At 41.1% G+C, this 27,002-nt stretch overlaps 1 protein-coding gene across 2 annotated transcripts; it reads right to left on the bottom strand.

Moving 5' to 3' along the window:
* Positions 1 to 6,932: 6,932 nt before the first annotated feature.
* RGS10 (regulator of G protein signaling 10) lies at positions 6,933 to 26,669 on the bottom strand. Of its 2 annotated transcripts, none has more exons than XM_033149524.1 (5): positions 26,418 to 26,669; positions 16,072 to 16,190; positions 15,092 to 15,178; positions 14,506 to 14,649; positions 6,933 to 7,085 (listed from the first exon to the last, which is right to left on the bottom strand). In XM_033149524.1, exons 1-5 carry the CDS (start codon positions 26,464 to 26,466, stop codon positions 6,939 to 6,941), a joined length of 546 nt encoding a protein of 181 aa, XP_033005415.1. In that variant the 5' UTR covers positions 26,467 to 26,669; the 3' UTR covers positions 6,933 to 6,938. The 2 variants fall into 2 exon arrangements, with proteins under 2 accessions (XP_033005415.1, XP_033005416.1); XM_033149525.1 differs by lacking the exon at positions 26,418 to 26,669 and adding an exon at positions 22,875 to 23,018.
* Between the last annotated feature and the right edge of the window lie 333 nt (positions 26,670 to 27,002).

Here is a 27,002-nt window from a genome sequence, read left to right as displayed (position 1 = left end):
CCGTAGAAAACCCTGTTTGAGGGCAAGACTGAGTACTTGATTTATTTCTTCTTGTGGACTACAATTTAAAAGATGTACCACCGCTAACCTTCTGGGTTAAGGAGTTTGGGTCAGGCTGTGAATGGAGGCCATTAGGCTGGATTGTAATGCGTATGAGGAAAGTTACTGAGACCCCACCATTTCCTGTTTTTCAAACCTCACGGTGTCCTTAAAGCCGAGATGCAAGGCTCAACACTGACAGCTTTCCAGCAGAGGCTGAAGTCTGCCCGGATTGGAACTGTTTTTGCTAGTTGTTTTATGAACTTACTGGATGGAAAGGCTGTAGAACTGGAGGGAATTGCTGAAGAAGAGGTGGTTTACAAGGACTTACAATTAGGAAAACAAGATGGGCTCTTTAAGTGTGAGAGGCTTGGAGCCCAAGGACTGGACAGAATAGAGAGCTCTTGGAGTGAGAGACCAAGAGTTCAAGGACAGCAACAAAGGAAAATGAAATATGTAACAGAGAATGAGGAAGAGATACTTTATGGCTATGTCAGAGCAGTTACCCACCAAGAAGAAAGATACAATCTGGAAAAGAGGAAGATGGAAATAACAAAAGAAGACGAAGGAGCTGGAAAGAGTGGACTTTTGGGGGGAGAGACCTGTGGGGGATGGGAAGGGAAAAGGGAAGGGTTAGGATGGTTAGGAAAGGTATGGGGTGAAGGAAGATTATTTAAAGGGGATATAAAAATGGCTGACCACGGAACTCCGAAACCAGAGGGGGGAAACGGTGTATGAGAACTGGAAGAAACATTTAATTATTTGATAGGATGTGATTAATTAATATCTGAAATTGGAATCAGAAGAGATTTAGGCTACAGTAATCAGAAGTTAAGAGAGGATATAAGAAGTTGGAGTTGTGTAATGTTTATTTTATTAGGAACAAGATTTTAGGCATATGATGATTATGATTTGTGAGATTAAGATTAGTTGTGAGAAAGAAGATTTTACAATGTCATAAAGTTACTAAAGAAGATTAGAAATGAACACAGAAGAGAGGATGCGAGGAAGTCCCAAAATAATGATTATAAAGAGGATAAGGATAGATAAGTGTGTGTAAGTTTTCTTTTTTTGTTGTATTTTTGTATTGTTTTGTAGTTTTTTGTAGTGTTTGTATTTTGTATGTTTTTATTGTTAAAATCCAATAAATTCTTATTTAAAAAAATTGATTTGTAAAATGTATCATAAAAACTTCCCAAGTCTGTAACACAAATATGACAGTCTGAAACTGTCAGAAGGGAGGATTTTTTTTTCATGGGGGGGGACATATTTGGCCAATATTTTTGCAACAGAGAATATTCTGAAAAAGAGATAGTGCCTAGTCCTTTGGATAACAGCTACTAGTCTCTTGTACAACTCTAAGGACAGTTCTCCTAGAATATAACATGCATAAAAGGAAAATGTAATAGACACTATGTTAAAATTGAGAAATTACCGGTAGTACCACATTGTCACCTGTCAAATTTTATGTCCATTTAGTTTTTTGAAGTAATCAGTAGAGGGTGCTGTTCCATTTGGCAATGCATTCCTTTCTGCATCCATGTATTTTCAAAAGAATGTGATTCAGACATTGCAATTTTTAGCTAAAATAAAGAGCTTGCTGTCTTAGCTGACAGCAACCTGCAATCACACAAGCATTCTGACTTATGGCTGCCAAGTCTTAATCCGCAGCTTAATCAGTGAAGGTTTTTGCTGATTAATTACAGACTACACAGCTTGATATTGAAACTTATGGAGACATATTCATATGTTGGCACGAATGTGATTCTGGAGTGTCACTTGAATAAGACATCACTTTTGCACACCACCCCAATCTCCGAGCGGTGCAAGATTCCAGGGGGTTCCAGGCACATACCCAGGGTTCGTGTTTCCTTCACAATGAGGTACAGAGGGTACTCGGGTGTGTTTATTATATATGGTTTGTTTACACATGTATACGACCTGAGCCTATGATGGGGAGGTTCACAGCATTAACAGCCCAAGAGGAGCTTGCTTTCCCATATCCACAACCTTGGATTCAAACAAAGATCAAGCATTACTCTGTCTTTCTGGCTTCCCAGCCTTCTGCTTTGCTTCCACCTTTTAACTTCACTCTCAGCTCTGGCCTTAAATTAACCAGGCAGTTGAGGGGGGAGGGTGTCCATCCATTTGATATCTAGCACAGAGCCACTTCATTTGTTCCCTTAATGGCCCATAACCCAGGCTATCACCTCACGAGGAAGCTAGTTTGGCTATTCCAGGAATTTGAATCCTTGCATAAATATTAACACTTGCTGGATCCGGGAATTAGAAGGGTCTCTGCATGCAGCCTACTCCCCAATGAATAGAACTGGAACTTCAAAGGTGCACAGAAAATGAGTCATTGAACCCATTTCAAATATTATGGTTGTTCCTCAGGGACAACTCAGAAACTTTCATGATGTGAAAGAGAGCTTTGGTTATCCTTTGAACTAAAATAATTTGCCCCTGAAAAAAAGGCTCTTAAGACTTGAAAGGTATTGGGCTAAATAAATAATCTTCTGTGCAGCTTTGACACCTTGACTTTGCATTTGATACCCTCTCATCCTTCTATATCTGGCTCGAAGATCTGAACATGTAATTAGCTCTGAAGCAATCACATTTGCAAACAAAAATTTCAGATGCCATAATTGTGCATGGACACCCTCCCACACACTCCGCGATGGAAACAGCCATCTAAATCCAGATTTTAAGATTGCACTAAGCAGTTTGATGATTGGACAGCAGGATGAATCTTAAAAACAAATTCCCCCAAAGTAGTACATGTGCCTGTGTACAACTGCAGCCACAGGGCTAGTCATTCCACATGCAAATACTATTTTAACATGGCTAATCTTGCACATCTCATTCATCCACGCAACCACAAAGGTAGCAGAAAATAATCATCTCTAAATAAACCTGTTGTGTCTGCTGCTGCTTGAGAGCAAATACTCATTCCATGCCGGGTATTAATAGTTGCTGATTCTCCATCCATTCTTTCACAGCACCCATTCAGAGCTTCATGGTCTTCCTTCCCCCCATCTCATTTTCACAGGATGTTTCAGTGTGTTTCGTGGAGAAACAGTTTTGCTCTTTTATTCCCTCTAAATCAATGCTGGAAGTTCAAGCCTTGAGCAAAATCATCGTACAACAACCAAGGGTTGTAAGGTTCATGGCAACTAATCTAGCCTGCACAAATTCTTAGTAATAGCACAAAATAAAGCACATTATCTGTGAAGGAATTGTGGATGTATTTGTAGGGAAGCAATTACTATTACTATAAACATTACCCTTGGGTACAGGATGACTTAAAGGAAGAGAACATGAGCAGATGAATTTCTTTGCAAGTTTCTTCAGAACCCTGTCAGATATGTGTCTGTTTAAAGAGGAAAGGAACATAATAGCTGCTGTTTTTCATTTGTAGGTGACATGTGTATTTGGGAATACACTGGTGTTCACTACCCCCCCCCCATAGCTACGTATAGCTATGTACCTCCTCCTGGCACATAACACTGCCCAAAATAATTCTGTACAAGGCGCAACTTGCTTCCAGGTAAACAGAATGTTCAAATATTTAAGTTAAACTGAGCAATAAAGGCCACACATGGGGGGAGGAGAGTAAATAATGAATAAAATGTAAGCCAGAATAATGCTGCACATGGCAGAACTTGTAAACAAAGTATGCCAGCCAATCTGCTTCCTTCGTGATTAACAGCAGTGCAGTCATTTGGCATCAAACTAATGAGTCTTAAAAAAGTAAACACATGGAAGAACTGCGCCAGAAAAGCTTTTCTTCCCACATGCAACACCAGCCTTAAAAAGGTAGCTATTTCAATGAAGTTTCCAATCAAGATTTTCTATGTAATTTTTAATAGTTTACCTTTGCTCACCATCACAATCATAGAGGAGGAGGAGGAGGAAAGTTTCCAAATGCAGCCAAATTCAAATATCAACATAAGCTAGAAATATATATTCACCGTTCCATTGGCATCGCCAACATTTGCACATAGGAAACAGGCAAATCCAAACAAGGTTATTTTCAAGACTGACAAACTCAATAAAAACAAAATCGAAAATTCTTTCTAGTAGCACCTTAGAGACCAACTGAGTTTGTTCCTGGTATGAGCTTTCGTGTGCATGCACACTTCTTCAGATACACTGAAACAGAAGTCACCAGATCCTTTCAGTGTATCTGAAGAAGTGTGCATGCACACGAAAGCTCATACCAGGAACAAACTCAGTTGGTCTCTAAGGTGCTACTAGAAAGAATTTTCGATTTTGTTTTGACTATGGCAGACCAACACGGCTACCCACCTGTAACTGAAACTCAATAAAACCTCTTGATTATCATTTGTGTAGTGTATCAAAGCAGAGTACTGTACTAGAATATGGAATTTGTCCATAATGTGCTTTATATCTCAGCAGCTGTTCTTTTAACGTGCACACGTACATTCAAGCAGAATTTGATGAGCTTAAAATTGTTCCCGTATTTTAAAGCGGGATAAATGCTGCAAGACTGATCTAGGAAGAGAACAGGGAATGTGATGTCAGAAGTTCCAGTCGAATATCTCTGTACATAGCTAGCCAGGCAATGCTTCTGCAAACCAGTAGAACCAATGGATTAGGTGCACACAGCAGCATGGGGAATATGCTTCCAAAGCATAGCAGCATCTCTTTTCATGAACATCTGTTTGCATGGTGAGTTGCCAATCATTATTAAATTCATGGGTGAAACTACTCACAGGTGAGTTATGCTGAATCCTTTGCTAGATACTCTGCTTCCGGGGATGTGAGGCAGGAAGATATGGACACACAAATAATAGGGTTGTAAGGAATAATTGAGTAATGCATATTACACGGCATTTATTTATATTTATTTATTTATTGCATTTATATACTACCTTTCTGCCAAGGCACCCAAGGCAGTTTACAATATAAAAAATAATAAACCAAATAAATGTTATAATACATTTTTAAAAAATCAGACTCCTCTTGGGCTGACTGATGGTCTCTTCACAGGAGTGAATGGTGAGTGGTCCCTTGCCTCCGTTTCCTCACTCCTGCCTTCCCACACGACACACAGGTCTTTCTTAAGCAGCCAAAAGGATGACAGCTGGTCCGTCCAACGTTTATGATACTATTTTTCTAACTGCAGACAAGCTGGTCGCAGGAGTTGCAAATTTTGAGGGGGGGGGAATCCCATGTAGAGAGAAATCCAATATGAGCAGAGTCTGCAGCATGGTCCACATATCACATTAAGCTGCTGTTTAAAACTGAGCTATGGTTTAATGTGAATGAGCATCATGCTTGTGCATATAACTCAAATGTTTCCACGGTGCTCCTTTCTCCCAAAAAAGTCAGTCTTGTCATCTGAACCCAGGTTCGTGGATAGTTTCTATCCAAACAAACCATGAGCAGGAGCCAATGTCTGTCCTTGGCTTATGGCTTGTGTTTTACTTGTGGGAAACAAACCATGAGCCCTGGTTTAGATGGCACAGCAGGACAGGAGCACCTTGTGAGCAGCATGCACCAACATTAACATTAATCCATGGCATGGATCATTCACATTAAACCATGGCGTGCTTTAAACTATGATATGTGATGTGATGTGATGTGATGTGCAAACTGGTTCCACAATTTGGAGAGAGGTTGTTTGGTTGCTAAGGGAGTGTGCTGCTGCAGAATTTGCAAACAGGTTTAGTACAAAAGCAGGTGAAAATAAAACCTGGTTAGAATGTCTGTACAAAAGAAAAGAAACAAATTTTGGCAACCGAGACAGAATTCCTTGGAACAAGTACACAAGGCTTAAAAGCTAGTTCATACTTGCTGTTGAGCTGGAAATATACACTCACTGGGTGAGGCACTAGCTTTGCATTTCATCTTTCTGGGTAGATTAATGCAGAAGGATGCTGCTGGCCAATCTCCAAGTCTAAGGGTACTTTGAATGCAGACAAAATATAATTTGTGGCATAGGTTTGTTACAACAGTAAGCTAGTTGTTGTTTGACAAAATTAGTAACACTCTTGAAATTCAGTTAGGGAGTCTCAGTTTCAGAACAAAGAAGGGGGAGAAAAAGTAAGAACCCTAAAAAATAAGGGTTCACAGGAGAAATAGGCAATCTTTCCCTAGCACAAATAGATTCAAAACCAAGCCACAGAAAACCCTACAAAAGCCATTCTGAAAGAAGCTTTTAGAGTGAATAGCATGTGTTGTATTACAAAGATAGAGAAAATGATTCCCCCCCCCAATGATTTTGATCAGTTCCAGGGAAAAAAGGTAGGCATGGTTTGAAACTAATGCCTCAGATGAATACATGTAGTCTTCTGCCTTTGTGCTTCCCTTAACTGAGGCTTCTCAATTCTTGTCAGTATCAGGAAAAAAAATATTTCAATTCATTTTCTTTTACTAAAGTGTAAGCAAAATTTAGGCAGAATTTGAACCCGCTCAAATAACAGTTAAAGCTTAAAAAGTGGAAAGTCTATTTACACCAGGCTCTAAGAGTGGTTTAAAAAACAGGTATACTGCCTCTCCCTCATCCTACCTGTGTTTTTAAACTCATCACAATTTTATGCTACATCCCCACTTTAAAAAAACAATGATTCACAAGGAACGGTATAAAAACCAGAAGGTAAAAATAACCGAGTTTTCTGTTCACAGATTACTCTTGAGTCCTTCAGTCCTTTTAGGGGGTTTAGTATAACTGCCTTGGCCAAGGGTTTCGGTAGTAGCCATTATGCAAAAACAGTTATGTCATTCAAGCAACGAACGTTAAGCATCGCCTAACAGGGTTCTATGTTTTCCACGCTTGAAATGCAGTTGTGTTAACCTCATAGACAATTCTTGAGAACTCATTTGGTTTTTATTGTAGTCTCAGTGGGATCTATTGTTTGTTGTTGTTTCAATCATGTGTTGTAAATTCTAGAAGCTCTTTTCGCTACAGTTTGAGCATCTGGTAAATTCTCTTCCTGTTCTTCGGTCTGCTTCAGCTTAAGAAATACTTCTGATTTCAAGAAGCGGCTGTAGCTGTCGTACTTCATGAGGCTGAAAATCTGAAGGTGGGGGCAGGGAAAACAATCTAGATGAAACAAAGCCTTGAAATACAGAAACTAAGAAGGTCGTACAACAGAGATCTTCAATGAGTCCCCAAACTGTTAGACCATAATTCAACATATTAAATGAAAAGAACAAATCTGTGTCAGCTATACTATAAACTAAGGGGAATATGTTGTTACTATTACCTCACAATAGCCATCCCAAATAAAATATATTTAGAATTTGTTGGATACCTACATATCTTAAAAGTATGCAATAGGCAACCCTGTTTAAGGAAGTTTTAAAGGACTGGTGCTTTTATTATGATTTGAGATATGTTGTAAGCCACCCAGAGTGGCTGGGGAAACTCAGTCAGATGGGTGGGGTATAAATAATAAAATTATTATTATTAGTAGTAGTAGTAGTAGTAGTATTGCAATATCACATTTTTAAAAAAAATACATCTTGAGTACTGTGTATGGCGCAATATACTGCTATTCCTTTTTGTAACAATCCAATTTGGCCACTGTCAGATAAATGACAGGACACCACTCTGTCACATTATGATTTGTCTTGCATCCTATGCAGAAAATATCCCACTGCTGAACTTAGCCAGAACAGCATAACCCAAAATGCAACCAAGTAACTACTGCAAAATCAAAAATAAAAATGAGAGCTTTGTTTTACTAGTGTTTTTTTTAAGTACGAGACTTCCTAAACACTATTATTAAGTAAATACATTAATTCAAAGTGCTGGCTTAAACGGCTCAGGACCGCAATACCTCAAGGACCGCCTCTTCCCATATGAACCTACCTGGACCCTGAGATAATCTTCTGAGACCCTTCTTTGTGTGCCTCCTCCTACAGATATCCGGGGGGGGGGTGGCAACATGAGAACGGGGCTTCTCTGCAGTGGCTCCCACCTTCATTATACACTTTTAGGCACCAGGCAAAAACATTCCTTTTTAATCAGGCCTTTGGTTGATCTGATTGACATCCTATGCCCTTTTAAAATGTGGCTCTTGGGGGGGGGGTGTTATTGGGTTGTTGTTTTTATTTTGATTATATATATTGTGGTTTTATATTCTGATTTTGTTCTGTGAACAGCCCTGAGACCTCCAGGTATAGGGCAATATATAAATTTAAAAAATAAATAATAACTGAATTTTGATTTGGCTCAGTATCCAGCTATTCTTTTATCCTAGATCACTCACTGGAAGTTCCATCTTGGCACAGCCTTCCTAACACCCTGTAGTGCAGTAAGCCAACTAGCTACTGCCAGACTTTGGAACTCCTTCCCTAGAGAAGCTAGACTGGCTCCCTCCTTGCTGTCCTTCCAATGGGCTTTTGGGAATGAACTGCTTTTAATTGAAGGTCTGGTGCTCTGCTGTTTTTATTGTAATCATTTTATTGCCCGGTCAGGGGAAAAGGCGGGGTATAAATAACTATATATAACAACAACAACAAACAACAAACAAACAAACAAACAACAACTTATGAGCAACCGACAAAGTTGCTGCAACCCACAGGTAAGTCTAACTTTGCCTGTTTCCAGACAGGTGGCTCCAAGTACTACCCAATCATTGTTGCAAGTGAAATGGCCACTGACTTGCAATTAACTTGTCACACCATCAGGAGTACCGTGTGTTTTCTGTGTGCACATGCAGCTATATTCTACCAACACCTGCTGCTGTAAAAGGGGGCCGTTGAAGCCCAGCACATATGTCCTATCATGCTTGCCATTTTTGAGCCCCATAAGCTTATTTAAAACCAGTCATTTATTTATCACTTTCTTTTATTTTCTAATAAAAGAGAGACATAACAATAATAACACCTTATTGTATTTTCTTGTTAAGATGCTGCAAAACCATACCATAAATGGTCTGGCAGCATCATATTGCTAGCTCAGACTGACAAAGAAAATAGCAAAACAGTAGAATTAAAATCATCGTCAATTCATCAAGGTTGCCAGGAACAGTATATTTCAGGAATGCTTTTAATTTTAAACTAATGAAAGAGACAGACACTTCTCTTCAGGAAAGTTCATACCATCACCTCTTTCAGGGTGCTGGGCATAAGTCCCTCATGTAGTGAGGTCAAAACAAAACAAAACAAAAAATTCCTTCCAGTGGCACCTTAGAGACCAACTACGGTAAGTTTGTTCTTGGTATGAGCTTTTGTGTGCATATGTTGCAAGTGTCCTGCTCATGTCCCCAGGCTGCAATAACTGAAACTGATCCCACAGGCTGGAACTGCATGGTACTCCAGGGACCTCTTATGGCCTCAAGTTCAGCATGGATCTGAATGATTTTGCCCCCAAAGTGCTTCATCAATCTCTCACAGCAGCCTGCTGAATGGTCCACAGTTAATGATATCACCCAGGTCTGACGCATTCAATGTACCACTGCATACAAAAATCTGTTTACTGAGAGAAAATTGCACTAAATGCTAAAGACTTTTCACAAGAATTCTCTTTTTTAAAAAAGGGGAGATGCAAATTGCTTCAGAAAATTGGAGAACTGAATTTGAGTTTGGAAAAGGAGAATCTGAGAGAAATGAAATAGTAATGGATGTGGAATAGAAGCCTATATAACCCTCTAGCTGCAGAATAATCAGAGTAGTTCTGGTGGATTTCATTGCAAAGTGCTTAGAGTCACTGAACTATTAAGGAGTGTTTTGTATTCGCAATCCAAATTGGGAACAAAATCTCATAGGCAGAAAACGGAAACAGAAGTTTCATGAAGTCTGTTTCTAAAACACCATATACAATGGTACCTCGGGTTGCAGACACAATCCATTCTGAGGTGCCATTCGCACCCCGAAAAGTCCGCAACTTGAGCGGCGATACCACGCATGCGCCAAAGCGCGATATTGCGCTTCTGCGCAGAACGCTTCTGCATGTGCGCACACGGCGAAACCCGGAAGTAAATACTTCCGGGTTTGTCGCATTTGGAACCCTAAAAAACGCAACCCGTAGCCATCATAACCCGAGGTATGACTGTATATGGCTAATAGACTGCAAGCTTTTTCTTTTCTTTTTTAGCCCACAGCTGCAGGTAAAGGTAAAGAGACCCCTGACCGTTCGGTCCAGTCATGGACGACTCTGGGGTTGCAGCGCTCAACTCGCTTTACTGGCGGAGGGAGCTGGTGTACAGCTTCCAGGTCATGTGGCCAGCATGACTAAGCCGCTTCTGGCGAACCAGAGCAGCACACGGGAACGCCGTTTACCTTCCCGCCGGAGTGGTACCTATTTATCTACTTGCACTTCATGCTTTTGAACTGCTAGGCAGGCAGGAGCAAAGACCGAGCAATGGGAGCTCACCCTGTCATGGGGATTCGAACCGCCGACCTTCTGATCGGCAAGCCCTAGGCTCTGTGGTTTAACCCACAGCGCCACCCACATCCCACAGCTGCAGGAACTCAGCACAACTCAGCCATATAGCAACAACTTTTAAATTAACATGTATCTTTTGTGTTTCAGCTAAAACATCATGATTACCAGATAAGGAGCTTGGTGCTGCTGCTTATTTTCAAACCATTAAGATGCCTCGAAGCTGTAATTTAGTTTAAGCAAAAGGAAGCCTTTCTAATCTGCCACATCCAGTGACTTCCAAATAAAGGTATCATATTGAGGAACCAGAGTATTATATTATTCTTCAACAGTGTAACACTTTTTGTATACCACATTTAGTGATTGCCAAATGAAGATATCATATTGAGGGACTAGAGGATATGTTGTTCATCATTGTTGCACTTTTTTGTATACAAAGTTCTCAGGATACATTGAGCAAAACACCAGGCAAACATGGTTGAATGTTTGTATTAGGGAAGGAAAGAGAGTGTTCAACAGATCATATGACAGAGATCATAAGATAGGATTTGTGCAACAACAGATTCTGCTATGAAACCACATTTTTCAATGGACATCTAATGTAACAAACTTCTGTTGAAAGAAAACTGTCGTATCAAGACATGGATATAATGTTCAGGCCTCAAACCCCTCTCAACTAGGTAACTAGTTGGTCTACTGCTGTGAACTGCACATCTGTGATTTTGGGTTGTTGTGATAACATTTGACACAACTTATGCCGTTTTTTTCAATTAAAAAGTATACAGTCTTCCCTAGAGACATTACCTCAGCCATTCCAATGATGATGGGAGAAGTTTAGGCAGGAGGGGGCTCCTTCCAGGGGTGCTATATGTATAGCAGAAATATCATGCACACTAGTACTCAAAACACACACAACTGACAGCATTGGTAAAACTTTCAGCTTGTCAGTTTCATCAGGGAGCAGAGTTAATGGTGAAGGAAATGATTTCAGAGCATGCTAGAAATATACCTGTGGGATTGCATCACAGTCTAGTTTCAGGTCAGAGAAGGGCAGCATCTGAAATATGAGAGCAATGGTGGGGATTTCTCCAATACTAGTTGGAGGGGTGTGTGGTCACATTTAAAGCAGGAGCGGGGAACGTAACTTGTAAACAATGGATTCCTTGTTTTTTGTTTTTTTTAAATGCACACAAGTTTGGTGTTGGGACTCTGTAACACAGCTTGGAAAAGGAATGGTGATGTAACTGCAGCTTCTAATTGCCTTATTGACCTGAACAAATAATGTAATAAGGTAGCACTAAGAAATATATTTGTTGATTTTTTTTAATGCTTTGAGCTCTGTGCTCTCTGATACTGTTAAAAATTGCTTTACTAAATTATATATGATTGGGTATTGGTTTGTACCCACACCTCACAAAAGATACTTTATTGCATGGGATTACCTTTTTAAAAAATAAAAGGCAACTAGAATTCAAGCTGGCACAAACTAAGGATGCAATTCAAACCTTCTACCACCAACAGGGGGGCTCTGTGGAGCCACCAAGGCATCCAGCCCTCCCACTCACCATTGCAGCAAAAGATGTGGCAGAAGGGGTGATGGGGCCCAATCCATATGTAATAGAATCAGGTCATTACACATATTGAGAATTGTTAACCAAAGGCTGTCCTGGCAGCCGTTAACACAACCTTTGCATTTCTAATAACCATCTAAATGAGCTTACAAAGAACTGCTACATTTTAAAATTTGGTGTTCTAAATTTAAAATGTTATCCTGCATTAGGACCTCCATGAAGGAAAGGGAGAGGCATTCTTTCATTTTTAATTATTTTACACACACACACACACACACACACACACACACACATTGCCTCTCACAGTTCAGGCTAACAGTTTGAAATGTTACAATGGGAAGTATTTGCTCAAATATGACTCGCTGGTAAATCAAGTTCAGCATGCATGCCCTCCGCCATCTTTCTTTTTAGTGCAGAATCTCTCCTAGCTCAAATTGGCAAATATAATTAGTCCTACTCACCCTTCAAATGAGTGATGTGTCAGCTTCCTGTATCTTTGTGCCTTTTGAATTTGGACAATTGTACAAACAAACCTTAAAGCCTGCCTGAGCTCCATCTTATCAGTTCATTCACTTGAGTCGGAGAGAAGGGAAGTGACATAACTGGACCATGGAGGGGCAATCACCATGTTGTCCTTGGTGAGTTGTGTTGTGAATTGCTAGGAATTTAGTTTTCTAAACAGAGCTTATCAGGGCTAAAAATTTACTGCACTTGTCCAAGGCGCATGAGGTAGGCTAGATATCTTTACTCTTTTAACGTGATGAAGTAAGATTGGGGGGAAACACTAAATAAGCTTGAAGAATCATATCTTTGCTTAATAAACCAAGATATGGAATGTGTATTTTGGCTGCATATATAACCCCTTTGTTCCTTCCCTTTGTGCAAGCAGCGAAAAAAATTAGGAAGGCTTTATACTCCCTATAGCTTCCAAACAGGTAAAACTGTGGTTAACAGCTTTGGAACAACTCAGGATATTATACCAACTTCAAACCATGGTTTAATATGCTATTTTGATGCTGTTAAGCATAGTTTCCTGGTTCAGGGGGAGGAAAACGCTATTGTTAATGGACAACTTCCTGCATTGTTCCCCAGCTTGCTTGAAGGAAGCAGTGAACTGCTGCAGCTCAGCCTTAAGGCTCATTTATATCTGGGCTTAGTAAGCTGAGATATGATTACCCAAATGCAGCCAATAAAAGCTGGTCCTTTGGTCCTAATAAATGGTTCATGAGAAATATGTTCATAACTCTCATAATTCATTATGTCAGATACTGGACACTATTCATAACCAATATAAAGCAATATAAAGCACTGACTCTAAGCACCCTGCGGTATTTCTCTGTTGCTTTAAATGTAATGAGTACCATTTGACAGACCCTGCAAATGAAACAGATTTATGTAGATAAACAGTATGAATGTTGCTAGGCATATAAGCCTATTTACTGCAATCCTAGGCATATTTACTTGGAAGTTTATTTACCTCTGAGTAAATATGCTTAGGTTGGGGTTCTGAGCCTTGCTTTTCCCTCCATGATTAATCTGTTTGCAGAAACTGGTATGACTGTGAAACTGCAGTACAGCACAGCATAATTTTTCCTAGCACAAAATATACAAATTCAAGCTTTTTAAAACTTAAAAAAATTACACACAGATAAAGTCTCTGGTCCTCATGACTGAGAAAAAACAACCTAAAGAATCCTTTACCACTTTATGCATATGGGTACAGAACATCTGATATCATTGCTTTGGAATGATTCCCCCCCACCCCATAAGCATTAGTGAGATCTAGCACTTCCAACAAAACTAGGTAACTTTTATTATTCATTTATTTATTATTAAACTTATTAGTTGCTTTTTTTGCAAAAGTAACTCAAATGTATAACAATGTATAAACAAACAAGCATATACACTGAAGCCAGCATAAAACAAAACAGAGGAAAACCTAAAAGCAAATAGTACCGGTATTTTTTAAAGGCAGGATAAACCTCACACTCACTAAAGGAGGCCATAGGTAATTAAAAGCCAAAGGCCTGGCAGAGAATAAATGTTTTCCCCTGGTACCTAAAGATATGTACTGATCTTGCCAGGTGAACCTCAGTGAGGAGCCACCACTGAAATGGACTGTTCTCATGTTGCCACTCTCTGGACCTCCTGTTGAGTTGCCACATGGAGAAGGGCCTCAAATGATGATTGCAGGGTCCGAGTTAGTTCATATAGGAAGAGGTGGCCTCCCCCTGGGGTCCTGAGCCATTGCCGGTGTTCCAAATACACTTTTTGACATATATCAGCTTCTGAGCCACAAAAATAATTCCAGGCTCCCAAAGCCTTTGCCTTCTCCCATAAACTTTCAATAAAGTGCCTTAAAAAATGCTTGGCAAATTGTGTGGGGAAGATTAATCACTGTGGAGGTGCACCTACACCAGTGTTTCTCAAACTTGGGTCTCCAGCTGTTTATGGACTACAACTCCCATTATCCCTGGCTAGCAGGACCTTGTGTCCCTTTTAGTTCAGTGTTCTTCTTAGCCACCTGAACCTTACCTGGTCTTGAAGTCTCTGAAACATTAGAGGGTGAGGTTTTTCCAATATTGACTCATCCAAACGGGATTGCCCTTCAACATTAACTTGAAAAGAAGCTTTACTTGACAGGAAAGTCATGTAAATTTCATTTGCCTTCGCTTGCATCTGTGAACAGAAGGTCACATTTACTAAGCAAGGGTTTTATTTTTCAATATTGTACATCTGTGGGTTTGCTAAAGCAGGAGAAAGGGGAATAATGAATGTCACGCCAAGAAACCACAGCAACAAATGCACTTCAATATGTAGCAAAAGGAAATCCTACAGACTTTTTAGACATATATTAAGTAAAAAGAATTGAATATACTTCTTTGATCTTAAAAAGAATCGGAGAACGATAAGCTATGTCATCCATAAAACTCTGTCCTCATCTGCAATCATGTTTTTACCTCACCCCCAATGAGGTTATGATACCTCAAGAGAAACACAAGAGAAACAGGTCGTATTATTTTCTACATATATTCACAGGATTTCGAAGCATACCTGATAGCTTTGTATGCCTCAAGACTACAATGGAATCTTTCAGTCAAATTGGTTTCGAAGACAATACCTTTTTCTCATCTTTTATCTTCTTAAACTCTTCACATGCTAGCCAGAACAAAACATTTTCTTCACTAAATTCTTTCTTTAAAAACTCCTGAAGAAAAGAGAGAGCTGTTAGATAATAAAAAAAAACCAGATCATCATAACTTTGCTAGCCTCTCTTACTTCAGGGTGAGTCCTTTAAAAGAGGCCCTGTGGATACAGAGTACACATGTTCCATGGGGCCTCTTTTAAAAGACTCAACCTGTATTATCTTAACTGGAAGGTCTGATGGAAGGGGTGGGCAACCTCAGACCCATGAGCCAAACGAAGCCCTCCAGGCTTCTCTATCTGGCCCTCATCATTCTCCCCAGGCCACACCCCCTCTCCCCATGCTGTATGCCTCACTGGCCAGGCTCATGTTTTCGGCTGGCTAGAATGTGTCCTTGGACTATAATAATCCCTCTAGCTTGCATGGATGGGGAGATGGGCATGTAGAGATCTCTAATTTGAGCATGGCTAGACTGCAATCTACTGGCTGAAGCTAAGCGTCACATCTGTTACCCCACCCTCAACTAGTGTGTGGCCCCTGAAAGGTCACCCGCAGAGGAACTCAGGCAGAAAAAAAGGATTCCTGCCACAATTTTAGAGACCGGAACTTGGCACTTCACACACCTCTTGTCAACATAGCTGTCAACTTTCCCCGTTTTTTAAGGGAAATTCCCTTATTCCGAATAGGATTCCTCGCAAGAAAAGGGAAAAGTTGACAGCTATGCTTGTCAAACAAGACGGAAATCAGTCCAGAAAGAAGTTATCACCTTAACAATTTTTGCCAATGACCCTCAAGTATTTTATTCTCACTAAATTTTACTCAAGCCAACCTCAGAATCAATTATTATCTAAATTCTTTGAAACGAAGGAATACAACTTAATTCTACATTGTGTCTACACCATATTGTTGGAAACAGTATGGAAGCCTATGTAGGTGGTAGTAATTAAGGTAGCAACCCTAAATCTCTTGACGCCTTCTGGATCCTCCAGTAAAAGTTCTAGCGATGTCGCCCATCTTGTAGTGCCATTTAAACTTTGGTGGCTGCTGCTTGGCTTGCTGTCGCTGTCGTTTATTTCTGAAAAATTAGAAATAAAGTTGATTGAAATATTTTTTTTCCACATCTCTGCCCTCTCTTATAAGCACTGAAGTGTTCTCTATCACTGGGGGCCAGCTTTGGGACTGTTTAACCAAAGCTGTTGAAAGCTCATGCTGTGCTTCTATTTCAGTGCAGTATCATTTATCCCTGAATAGCCCACAGACCTCTGTGTTCAGGATCAAAGGCTTCCTGATGCTCCCAAGCATCCTGGCTCAAGGCCTTCAAGATGCTGTAGCATCATAAGAACACAGAAAGCCACCTTATACAAGATCAGATTATGTGTCCCTCTATCCCAGTATTGTCAACTCTGACAAGCGACAAATCTGTTGGGCTTCGGGCAGGGATCTTTTCCATCATCTGCTTTGTTGTTGTTCAGTCGTGTCCGACTCTTCGTGACCCCATGGACCATAGCACGCCTACCTGATGCTTTTCAGTGGAGATGCTAGGGACTGAACCTTATTTGTGCATAATATGTGCTCTGCTGCTGAGTTATATTAGCCCCTCCCCAAAAGGAAGGTGAGAAAATGGCCCTGGACAGGCATAGACAAACTGGAAAAAGCACCTTTTCCGTTCTGCAGTTTTGAAATGTGTTAAATTGCCATGTAAGCCAGTAATTTACAAGCAAGTTTAAAACAAAAAACAAGCACTACTATCTTTTTTATTTTTTTATTACACTACTATCTTAATAAGTTCATTCATTTCACAACTGTACCACAAACTGTCTCCAAGCTCTGCTGCAAAACTGTCAATGCTGCTATCTGCTTTACATCACACACACCGAACCTATGAGACAACGCTTGGTAAAATGCCAAGACCGTTTCCAAAATTAAGACCTTGAGACCCATGTGCAAGTGTGTGCTGGGGTGTGGGGAGGAAAGAGGCTTTGTTTTTTAGGGAAGGGGAAGGGAGGTGCATGATGCAGCTATAAGTTGCTTTAGTGGAAAGCTGGCTGGAATTACATAAAACTTTTTTCTCATGCAGTTCCACAAATGAACATTTGGTTCCCTTACTTTAGATGTGTGTGGGGTGGTGGTGGTTGAGGTGCAATGGGATTGTCAGATAGGTGTGATTGACAGTGATCGCTACACTATATTGCTGTAGCTTACATCTGTACTGCTGTAGTCTGTGGGGATTTCGTCTCTTTCTCTCTCTAGGCATCCCATTAGGTTGAGTGGATGTCTTGACTGTACTTGCCAACAGGGACAAGGTTAGCCTATTGCTAAAGTAGTGCCTTTCCACTCTCTAAAACTAGAATCTCTTTGTTGCTGGTTACTGATTCAGTGAAAAAAGTTCTGCTTAAATACACAACTCAAATCAAGATCAAACCAGACATGACACAGGAAATCTGCCTGCCCGTTGAACTAGACAGCAGTGTGCTTGATGGACAAAACAGTGCTGTTTGTTTAAAGGCAGCCTACTGTGATTCTAAGGCCTCGTATTCACTCTCAGGCATCTCAAGTGGCAAGGCTGGGTGGGGAAATTCTGCCTGAGACCCTGCAACAGTGGTCAAGTGAGGCTTATAGTCTGATCATATAATGCAATTTCATTTGTTATTCCGTTTATGGAAAAAGGCATAGTGTGCTGCAGGGTGCCGGCTACTCAACCAGCAAACTTTGGTATCAAAGAATTGTAAAGTTGTAGAGTTGGAAGGGACCAATCCAATTCCAATCCCTTGCAATGCAGGAATATTTTGCCCAGCATGGGGCTTGAACCCATGACCCTGAGATTAAGAGTCTCGTGCTTTACCAACTGTGCTATTCCAACTGAATTATTTGCCAGATTTTTATTTTTACCTGCTATGCTGTAACAGCAGTGTGACATGGAAAAATAAAGCGGAATAAAGTTTTCCCCGTTGCTTTACATCCATGCTAGGAAAGGCTTCCCAAGCCACATTTCTGCATGGCATGCTGCTGCTAAAGGCACAGGGGCAGGATTGCACCCACCACCACCCAAGGTGGCAATGCTATGAATTACCTTAGTTTTCGGAACACCATAGAATGAAGAACAGCAATTGCTGGTTAGCACTGAAGACTTGGGATATACATAATCATGTGGAGACTTGACAGTCAGATATAAACTACTCTACACAGACTCCAGTACTGTCTGGAAGTTATCCACTTGTAAGGAGAGACTTGTCTGCATTCCCAAAATATAATAATTTATTTCTTAAAACTAGCTTCTGTTTTTGGCAGGATATTCATATGTGAGCAAACATTTTTACTGCCCTAGCACTGGATATGGCATAAGTGGCATTAGAGAAGAATAAATTCCTACAACAAGAGATCACCTCCCTTTATTCATACATTACATTTCCTAAAGCCATGAATTTGGGCAGCAATCAAATGGTGAAGCTGCGGAAGGAGAAAGTGGACACAAACTTTTTTTTTTTTTTTTTGCTCACTACACATTTTTAAAATGCACGGTTTGCACATTTTGATTTGATCATTTAATTTCTATACCACCTAATATATTAATAATATCTCTAAGAGGTATACAGAAAACTGAACAACTTAAACAAAATGTTACAAAAATATAACATTTAAAAAGGTTACATTGATACAAAGTTACTAATATATAAAAATAAATTTCAGTTCATTTTCCCTCAGTCTCCGGGTTTCAACCCAGGATCCAAACAAACTCTCAGCTGACCCACAAAAGTCTCACAATGAGAAGAGTTCCTGGAACCAGTGGACATTGCCCTAAACAGCCTTGGTCCTGTATACCTGAAGAAGCATCTCCACCCCCATCGATCAGCCCAGACACTGAGATCCAACGCCGAGGGCCTTCTGGCAGTTCCCTCACTGCGAGAAGCAAAGCTACGGGGAACCAGGCAGAAGACCTTCTCGGTAGTGGCACCCGCATTGTGGAACGCCCTCCCATCAGAGGTCAAAGAGATAAGCAACTACTTGACATTCAGAAAATACCTGAAGGCAGCCCTTTTTAGGGAAGTTTTTAAATCTGTGACATTTTAATATATTTAATATTTGTTGGAAGCCGCCCAGAGTGGCTGGGGGGACACAGCCAGATGGGCAGGGTACAAATAAATAAATAAATAATAATAATAATAATAATAATAATAATAATAATAATAGTTTCTCACTCCAGACCTGCTCTTTATGGGCAGGACCAAGGTGTATGGTACTTCCTCAGGTGTATGGTACTTCCTCAGGCTCCCCACAGCTGTGTCCCATTCAGCTATACACTCCACACCAGTTCCAGGTGCAGCAGGTTTGTTGAGTTTCCCAGGGGTCTGAAGGACGGGAGAAGGGCCCCCTCCACACCCAGCTGTTTTTTCATTCTCTGTGCCCTCTCCTCCTCCAGCTGCCCTGTAGTTCATATTTTCCTGCAATTTCCCCTCTATTCTTGACAAGTGAGCATCCCCTACAGTAGTTGCTGCAGCTTGGTGAATCTCACATGCACAACTAATACCCTATATTGCTCTCTCATATTTATTAAATTATTTGTTTGTTTCACGAGATTTATGATGATGCTCGGTTGTAATAAAACCTCAGCAAAAAGAATAAAACAATAGAATTATCAGTAAAAAAAGGCTTAAAGCAACTATTTTAAATATTTTTTTAAAAAAAATTAAAATCAACAAGAAACTAAAAAACAGATTAAAGCACATGTCGACATTCTACACGTCCTTACGGGCTTGCCTAAAGAAAAATGTTTTCAGCAGGTGCTGAGAAGAGTAGAGTGAAGTTGCTGGCCTGAGGTCAGCAGGCAGGGAGTTCCAAAGTTTGGGTGCTGCTACATTAAAGGTTCGATCTCTAACAAATGCAGAACAAGTAATATGTGGCACAGTGCCAGTTCCTTTTACATCTTGATTTCAAAGAGTTCTTACCACCTTACAGGTCACTCAGTGTACTTCATGGCTGAGTGTGGGTCTGTCTGTCTCCAGTCATAATCTGTCACAACAGTCACTACACCAAGGTGGCAATAAACAATAACCAAGTTATCATGGTCAAAACTTTTATGAACCTCTTTGAGTATGAGGAGACTGCAAAGAAATTATAATGAGTGTTTTTCAAGTCCTGTTGGTTGCTGAAGTCATTGATTTTTTTAAATGCTTACAGAAAGCTGCTGTAGACTATACATAGATGAGGTTGATTAATTATTCCTTTTATCATTACACAGAAGAAAGGGTCCAATGTGCTGAGGAAGCTGCCTGCCTGCTAAAGCTTCACTGTTCAGGGAAGGTGCTGACCTCTTTACTGAGCTTAGCAAATAATAATAATAATCTGCAAATGCAGGATTTTTGCGTGTGAGCATGATGGGTTTTTCCCACCAGAGAAAAAAATGACATTGACACATTGTGAGAAGATGGGGAGGTGGCTGCACCCAGACATATTTCCCTTCTCCCTCCCTCTATTCCTCTCCCATCATCCCTAGCTAGTAAGACCAGTGGTCAAAGATGATGGGGGTTGTGGTCAGGGATGATGGGATCTTCAGTCCAACAATATCTGGGGATGCAAAGTTGAGAAAGTGTTGGACTAGGATCTGGGAGACCAGGGTTCAAACCTTCACCCAGTCACGAAGCTCACTGGGTGACTTTGGGCCAGCCACCATCTCTCAGCCTAAGCTCTCACAGGGTTGTTAGGAGGAGAAAATGAGGTAGGGGGTGAGGCAGTAAAGGTGGGGTATAAAATTAATAACACTAACAAACCACAAAGCGCAGCTTCTTCCATCCCTGCAGTATAGTGCCAGAAAGGTCATTAAGTTAATGAGACAACTTTTTAAGGTATAGAAGTTCTCAGGGCCTGAACACAACAATGCTAAATTCAGATGAATACATCTACTCTGGGCAAAAACAAAACAGATTTCATAGGAGCAGACTACAGGAATATGTGTAGTTGCTTTGAGCTTGTGCTTCTCAAAGTTTCTCTCATTTTAGATGACAGATAGAGGATCAAAGTACTCCTTTAAGATTTGATTATTTCCTTTGTTTGGCTATTAAAGAGTTACTGAATGCCAAGAATAATGATATATGGAAGTGCTTCATATTTTCATTTAGATTCAGCTTTTGATCTTCTGATGGGAGTGCTTACTTGCTTTGGTTGATGTATCTCAGGAAGCTGTTTATTCTTTTCTGGGAAGCTGATTAGTAGGAAAAATTGACCCAGCAGTAACGACTGTTGGAATGAATCGTTTGCTGGATCTGCCTTTGTTTGTTTTGTCCTTTACTAGAATGGCAGATGCTGGGTTTTTAATTGAGCTCTTACCCTGCTAAATACTAACTGTTAAAAAAATAATTTTCCTCCTTGAAATCTGCAACAAATTAGCAGATTATCTAACAAAAAGTTGCATTAGAACATTCATTGGTTACAGGATACTAACTGTAAAAAATATTTTCTTCCTCTAAAAATGCAAATTAGATAGCAAATTATCTAATACAATTTTTCACCAAAACTTTCACTGGTTACAGAAAACAACTATCCTGTTTTTTTTGGGGGGGGGGGGTTGCGAGCACCAACAACTCACACAAATCTAATTGTTATGATGCTCCGAGTAGGGAAGGGGAAAAAGATTCACTACTTGGAACTTATGCAGTGCAAATCTATGCATATTTAATAAAAAGTTAGCCACATAGATATAAATGCTACTTACTCCCAAGTTAGTTTAAGTAGATCGGGTCACTGTGTTTTAGATTTACCTTGTATTTGACTATATAAATATTATGGCAACAGACCACTGCCAGCAGCGGGAAAGATGTGCATGCCTCTTATCTACCCTTCCAGCCCTCTCCCCTTTTTCTACTTAGTTACATGACATATGGGGGACTGGATGGGGATAAGGGGTGTACATACGGACTTCCCATTCCCCATAATGACCCATTGTCCACTCACACATGCAACTGCGTAATCCTCTTTTGAGCCCTGTGCAGAATCCTCTACACATGGGCTCCATGTCTGTGCAAATAATAATTACACTAAAAAAAACCATAGTTCAATATGTTTGTATGATTAGGATCCCATCCAGTAAACATATGATAGCTGAGAATGCCTTTCTTGCTGACTACAAAATGATAATCACCAACATGAATGCACATTACACAAGTACAGTTGCTCATCTTAAATGTGAGAAAGCAAGCATCCAAGACATAGGACAGGATTGTCAAAAGTATTTGTGCACCTGACACAAGTTAAAACAGGTGGTATTCATAACTGAGCTCACTTGCCTAACTATAACTCAAAAGGATTTTTTCTTTATTTAGCCAGTACAATTACAGGTTGACTTCAAAATAAGACCCATTAAGTTCAATGGTGCTTGCTTCCATGTAAGTGTGCATAGTGAGGCTGCAATAATCAGCACATGTATCTAGATGTAAATCTCACTGATATCTGCTAGGCTGTCTTCTTCAAAGTAGAAGCTGGTGTAAGTCATAGAACTTAACAAAGTGAATACAGAACTTCATAAAGTTCTATTGGCTATTTCAAGCTGGCTCTTAAATTATCTTTTCTCATTACTTACATCTCTACCCCTCCCCCCAAAAAAATAAGCTGAAAAGCAAGCAAATAGACAAACAGTTAATGTTAATGATAATAAGCAGCTTTCTCTAAGATAATAATACCCTTTCCTTTGCAAACTTCAGCTTGGAATTAATAACCCATGGTGAAAGTCATTTACAGCTGTACAACTAAAGAGGTAAATTCCTCTTACTTTCCATGTAGATAATAATCACTTGAGACGTTCCAATGCCTATTTTCTTCTAGGAGCTGTAGTTTCTAAAGGACATTTGAGCTACAGTAGCTTGTGTTTTGAATGTCTGGGTTTGCTCAAATTACAAGCCCAAACATCCTCTTTTGAATCATTGGTTTCCACTTTTAACTATGAGGAAGGAAACCTAAAAGACATTCTGCACATGTAGCATATTTGTGAGCCTTCTGAAGATACATTTCATGTTTTTAAAACAAACTTTTTTTAAAGCTAGGTTTAAAGCTAGGTTTTCTCACAAAGCGGAATTCAAATATTATAACACGACACATCTCAACCCCTAACTTCTCAGAGTGCTTTGGTTTGGTTTGCTCTTTGCAGCCCAACTATTCATACAGACTATTTATTGGGTTAAGATAAATTAATCAGAATTTTTCAAATCAATGAAATTATAAGAGGAGGCAGTCTATTTTCAAAGCAGATAAAAATAAAATAAAACTAATTGGACATCAAACTCAGACATCAAATTTCAAGATAGCAGTAAACTGGAAAAAAGATTCAGGGAATAGCAACAAGTAGGAATGATTTGGAAGTATTTGGAAAATATTGGGGACATATGAGAAAAGACAGGAGAATACAGCATTTAAGCTACGGAAAACATTAGAGGGAAAATAAGCACTATCTGAAAAAGCTGCTGTGAAGAAGTTGGAATTCATGAAGAGCAAGAATAGATTTAAGATCCTAATCCAAAGACATTAATAGAAAGCGTCCTATTTCTATATGAGTTTCAGATGAATGTTTCTAGAATTGTAATACTGAGTTTAGGCTGAATATTTGGGGAAACTCCTTTCAAATTGTAAGAAAAACAAATCAGTGGACTTTATGCCTCATAGGTCCACAGATGATGCAATAACTACCGCCTTTCATCTTGCAGCAAGTCATCTAGAGAAACCGGAGAACTATGTCAGGATGTTGTTTATTGATTATGTTGTTCAGTCGTTCAGTCGTGTCCGACTCTTCATGACCCCATGGACCAGAGCACACCAGGCATGCCTGTCTTTCACTCCCTCCCGCAGTTTGGTCAGGCTCATGTTGGTAGCTTCGAGAACTGCTTTTAATACCATCCTTCCGGACATCCTTATTAAAAAGCTGACTGACATGAAACTTTCTTCTACCATCTGTGAATGGATTAAAGACTTTCTGATAGATTGGACACAAACATTGAGGATTGGACATGTAACATCCAATTCCTTAAAAATCAGCACTGACACACCACAGGGATGTGTGCTAAGTCCCTACCTGTATTCATTGTATACATGTGATTGTGTATCATCTGAACCGTCTACTGCAATTATTAAGTTTGCAGATGACACTACCATAATGGGTTTAATAACAGGTGGAGACAAATCAGCATATAGATGGGAGGTCCAAAAAATATCTACATGGTGCCTAGGGAACAACTTGCACCTTAATATCAGCAAGACAAAGGAGATGGTGTTGGATTTTTGGAGGAAGAGAGGAGAACTAGCCCCGCTGTACATTGGGGAGGGCTGTGTGGAAAGAGTCTCTTCCTTTAAATTCGTAGGAGTTTATCTCAGTGAAGACCTTACTTGGAAAATCAATACAACCCAGGTGGTTAGGAAAGCCCAACAGAGACTCCACTTCCTCAGAGTATTGCGAAAGAACAACATCAACCAACATTTGATGATCTTCTTCTACTAGTCCACAATAGAAAGTGTCCTTTCATACCAATAACAAACTTAGTTGGTCTTTAAGGTGCTACTGGAAGGATTTATTTTATTTTTTATTTTGTTTCGACTATGGCAGACCAACACAGCTACCTACCTGTAACTAGAAGCATGATTAGTTGCACCAACAGAGTAAAGAACAGCTTCTAGCTGTTAGGCTACTGAATGAAAAGATAACAAAAGGGCAACTGACGTTTGGGTTAGGTGTGTGTGTGTCAGTAAACGAGGGGAATTAAGACTAAGAGAGCTGAGTGGGGATGCTCGTGTAATCTCACTGTATACAAGTTGTACAAGTTACAATAAAGTATTTCATTTCATAATCCATAATATGAGCAATAAATCAGTCAGCATTGTCAAAGGAAGATTTTCAAAAGAATAGAATAGAAATACTTTATTGTCACTGTATCACATGTTTACAGTGAGATTAAACGAGTTATAGTTATAGTTTTCTGTTAATACTGTGTACAACCGGGGGTTTAAATCCAAGGCAGGTTCTTTGGGACTGCGACTCCTCAAAAACTTTAAAATGTGATTAGAAACAATGCAAAACAGCATTGTTAAACAGGAACTCTAAAAAAGAACCAATCTGTTCCAGAACCAGTGTAAAAGAAGAAGAGGGGATCAGTCAAATCTTTTTTGGTAATCAGGATCTACACTTCATAATCCCAAACTAAAACTTTCACCATCAATACTTTTAAAGACAATGTTCATTATTTCATGTTAACATAGTCAGATTTAAGATGGCAGGAAATAAAGTATTGGATTTTAGGGAGCTGCTCAAAGGAGACAGGTCTAAACATTTAGCAACAAACTGGATTTATCTGCATTTTTTTTTTTTTTTTTTGGTAAGGCAATGTTTTCCATTATGTCCCAGACTTAATGAATAAGCTTGTGGGAATTCACTTCTGAGAGAATGGAGCAGGTCTCGCTCATTCTGACATCCACCCCTCCTTCCCTAAATACGTTCTTATTTCAAAGCTTTCTTTCTGCCTCCAATGGAAGTCCAAATCAGCTGACTTGGGTCTCTTCTTGTTATTCATTGCTGAACGTATGAGACGCATTTTCCCTTGAAAGGGACGTGCAGACCAGTGGCATCGGGCGCCACCTTTTCCTCCTGGGTGCCGGGCTCCTTTCGAAGCTCCTCGGTGGTTACAAAAGTAACAGCAGCGGGAGCGAAGCCAGCCCGTCGTCTGACTCACAGTCCCGGGCGCGAGCAAGAGCCGGCGGGCGGGCGCATCTGCAAGCCAAAGCGGAGCTTCTTCCACCTCCCATTTCCAGATGCCCCGCTCTTCAGATGGGTCCTGACAATCCCGCTCTTCGGCCAACAGGGACGAGAAACGAATGTTCTCTTCGTCCCTCGCTCCCTTCCCTCGCTTCTCCTCTTTTAACATGAAGCCGCCTGGCAACCGCTAGCCAGACAGCCCAAACCCCAGCGGCGCGCCTTCCTCTTTCGGCTGCACGCTTCCTCGGGCTGCTGCCCTCCTCCTCCTCTCTTCTTCTTTTACTTTGCAGAAAGTTACCCTCCTTCGGCTCTCTTTCTCGAGGCCGAGAAGCAAAACCCACCGCGAGAGGCTTCCTCCCGTGTGGGAAGCCGAGGAGAAAGAGCCGCCCAAGTGGAGCTGCCCCCTCAGGAAAGCGAGGCGAGTTCGGATAGCAGCGGCGGCGGCAGCAGCAGTCCCACCCCCTCAGGGCGAGCACGCGGCGCTTGTGCCCCCTCGCGCTCCGCGGCCGCCCTGAGCTCGACCCCCCTTGCTTGCTCTCCGAGGCGGGAAAGCAGCTGCGCGCGTGAGAGAGACCTTACCTGACGGGGGCCGCTTCCTGCTGAGCCTGCTCACCGCGCGGGTGAACATCTCTCGCCGGCCGTGGCAGCGCCGCGGCGAGGAGGAGCCCGGGGGGCGGGCGCCACGTCCAGGAGGAGGAGGAGGCGGCGGCGCTCGCGCTCTCCCTCTCTCGGCTAGCGCTCGCCCGGCCTCCCTGGGAGGCGCCTTGTGCAGCGCCTTGCGCGCGCTCTGCTTGACGGCGCGCGTCACGTCAGCTCTCGTCTCGGCGGCGAATGAGGAGCGGGGGGGGGGTACGGCCGCGAGCGCCAGCTGTGCCTCGCCTTCCTTTTGGCGGGAAGGAGCAGCGAGCTATCAGATAGGCGTGCTCCTAGGCCCCGCAAAGATCTTCGTGCGCGCAGGCCGGAGCTCGCCCCTTCGATAAAATGTGTCGGGAGGGATCCTGAGGGTCATCTCGTCCAGGCGCCCCTGCGACGCAGGGATCATTATGCGCAGGGATCTAACCAACTGGGGCTGTCCTGAATACGGCTTTTGCGTCGCCTGCTCTTCACGTGGGCGGCCTGGAAATAGGGAAAGAGCCGAGGCAGAGGCCACTCAGCTCAAGATCC

This window comes from Lacerta agilis, chromosome 5 (genome assembly GCF_009819535.1).
Source record: "Lacerta agilis isolate rLacAgi1 chromosome 5, rLacAgi1.pri, whole genome shotgun sequence".
NCBI classification, from domain to species: Eukaryota; Metazoa; Chordata; class Lepidosauria; order Squamata; family Lacertidae; genus Lacerta; species Lacerta agilis.
This window is presented reverse-complemented; position numbering and strand designations above follow the sequence as displayed.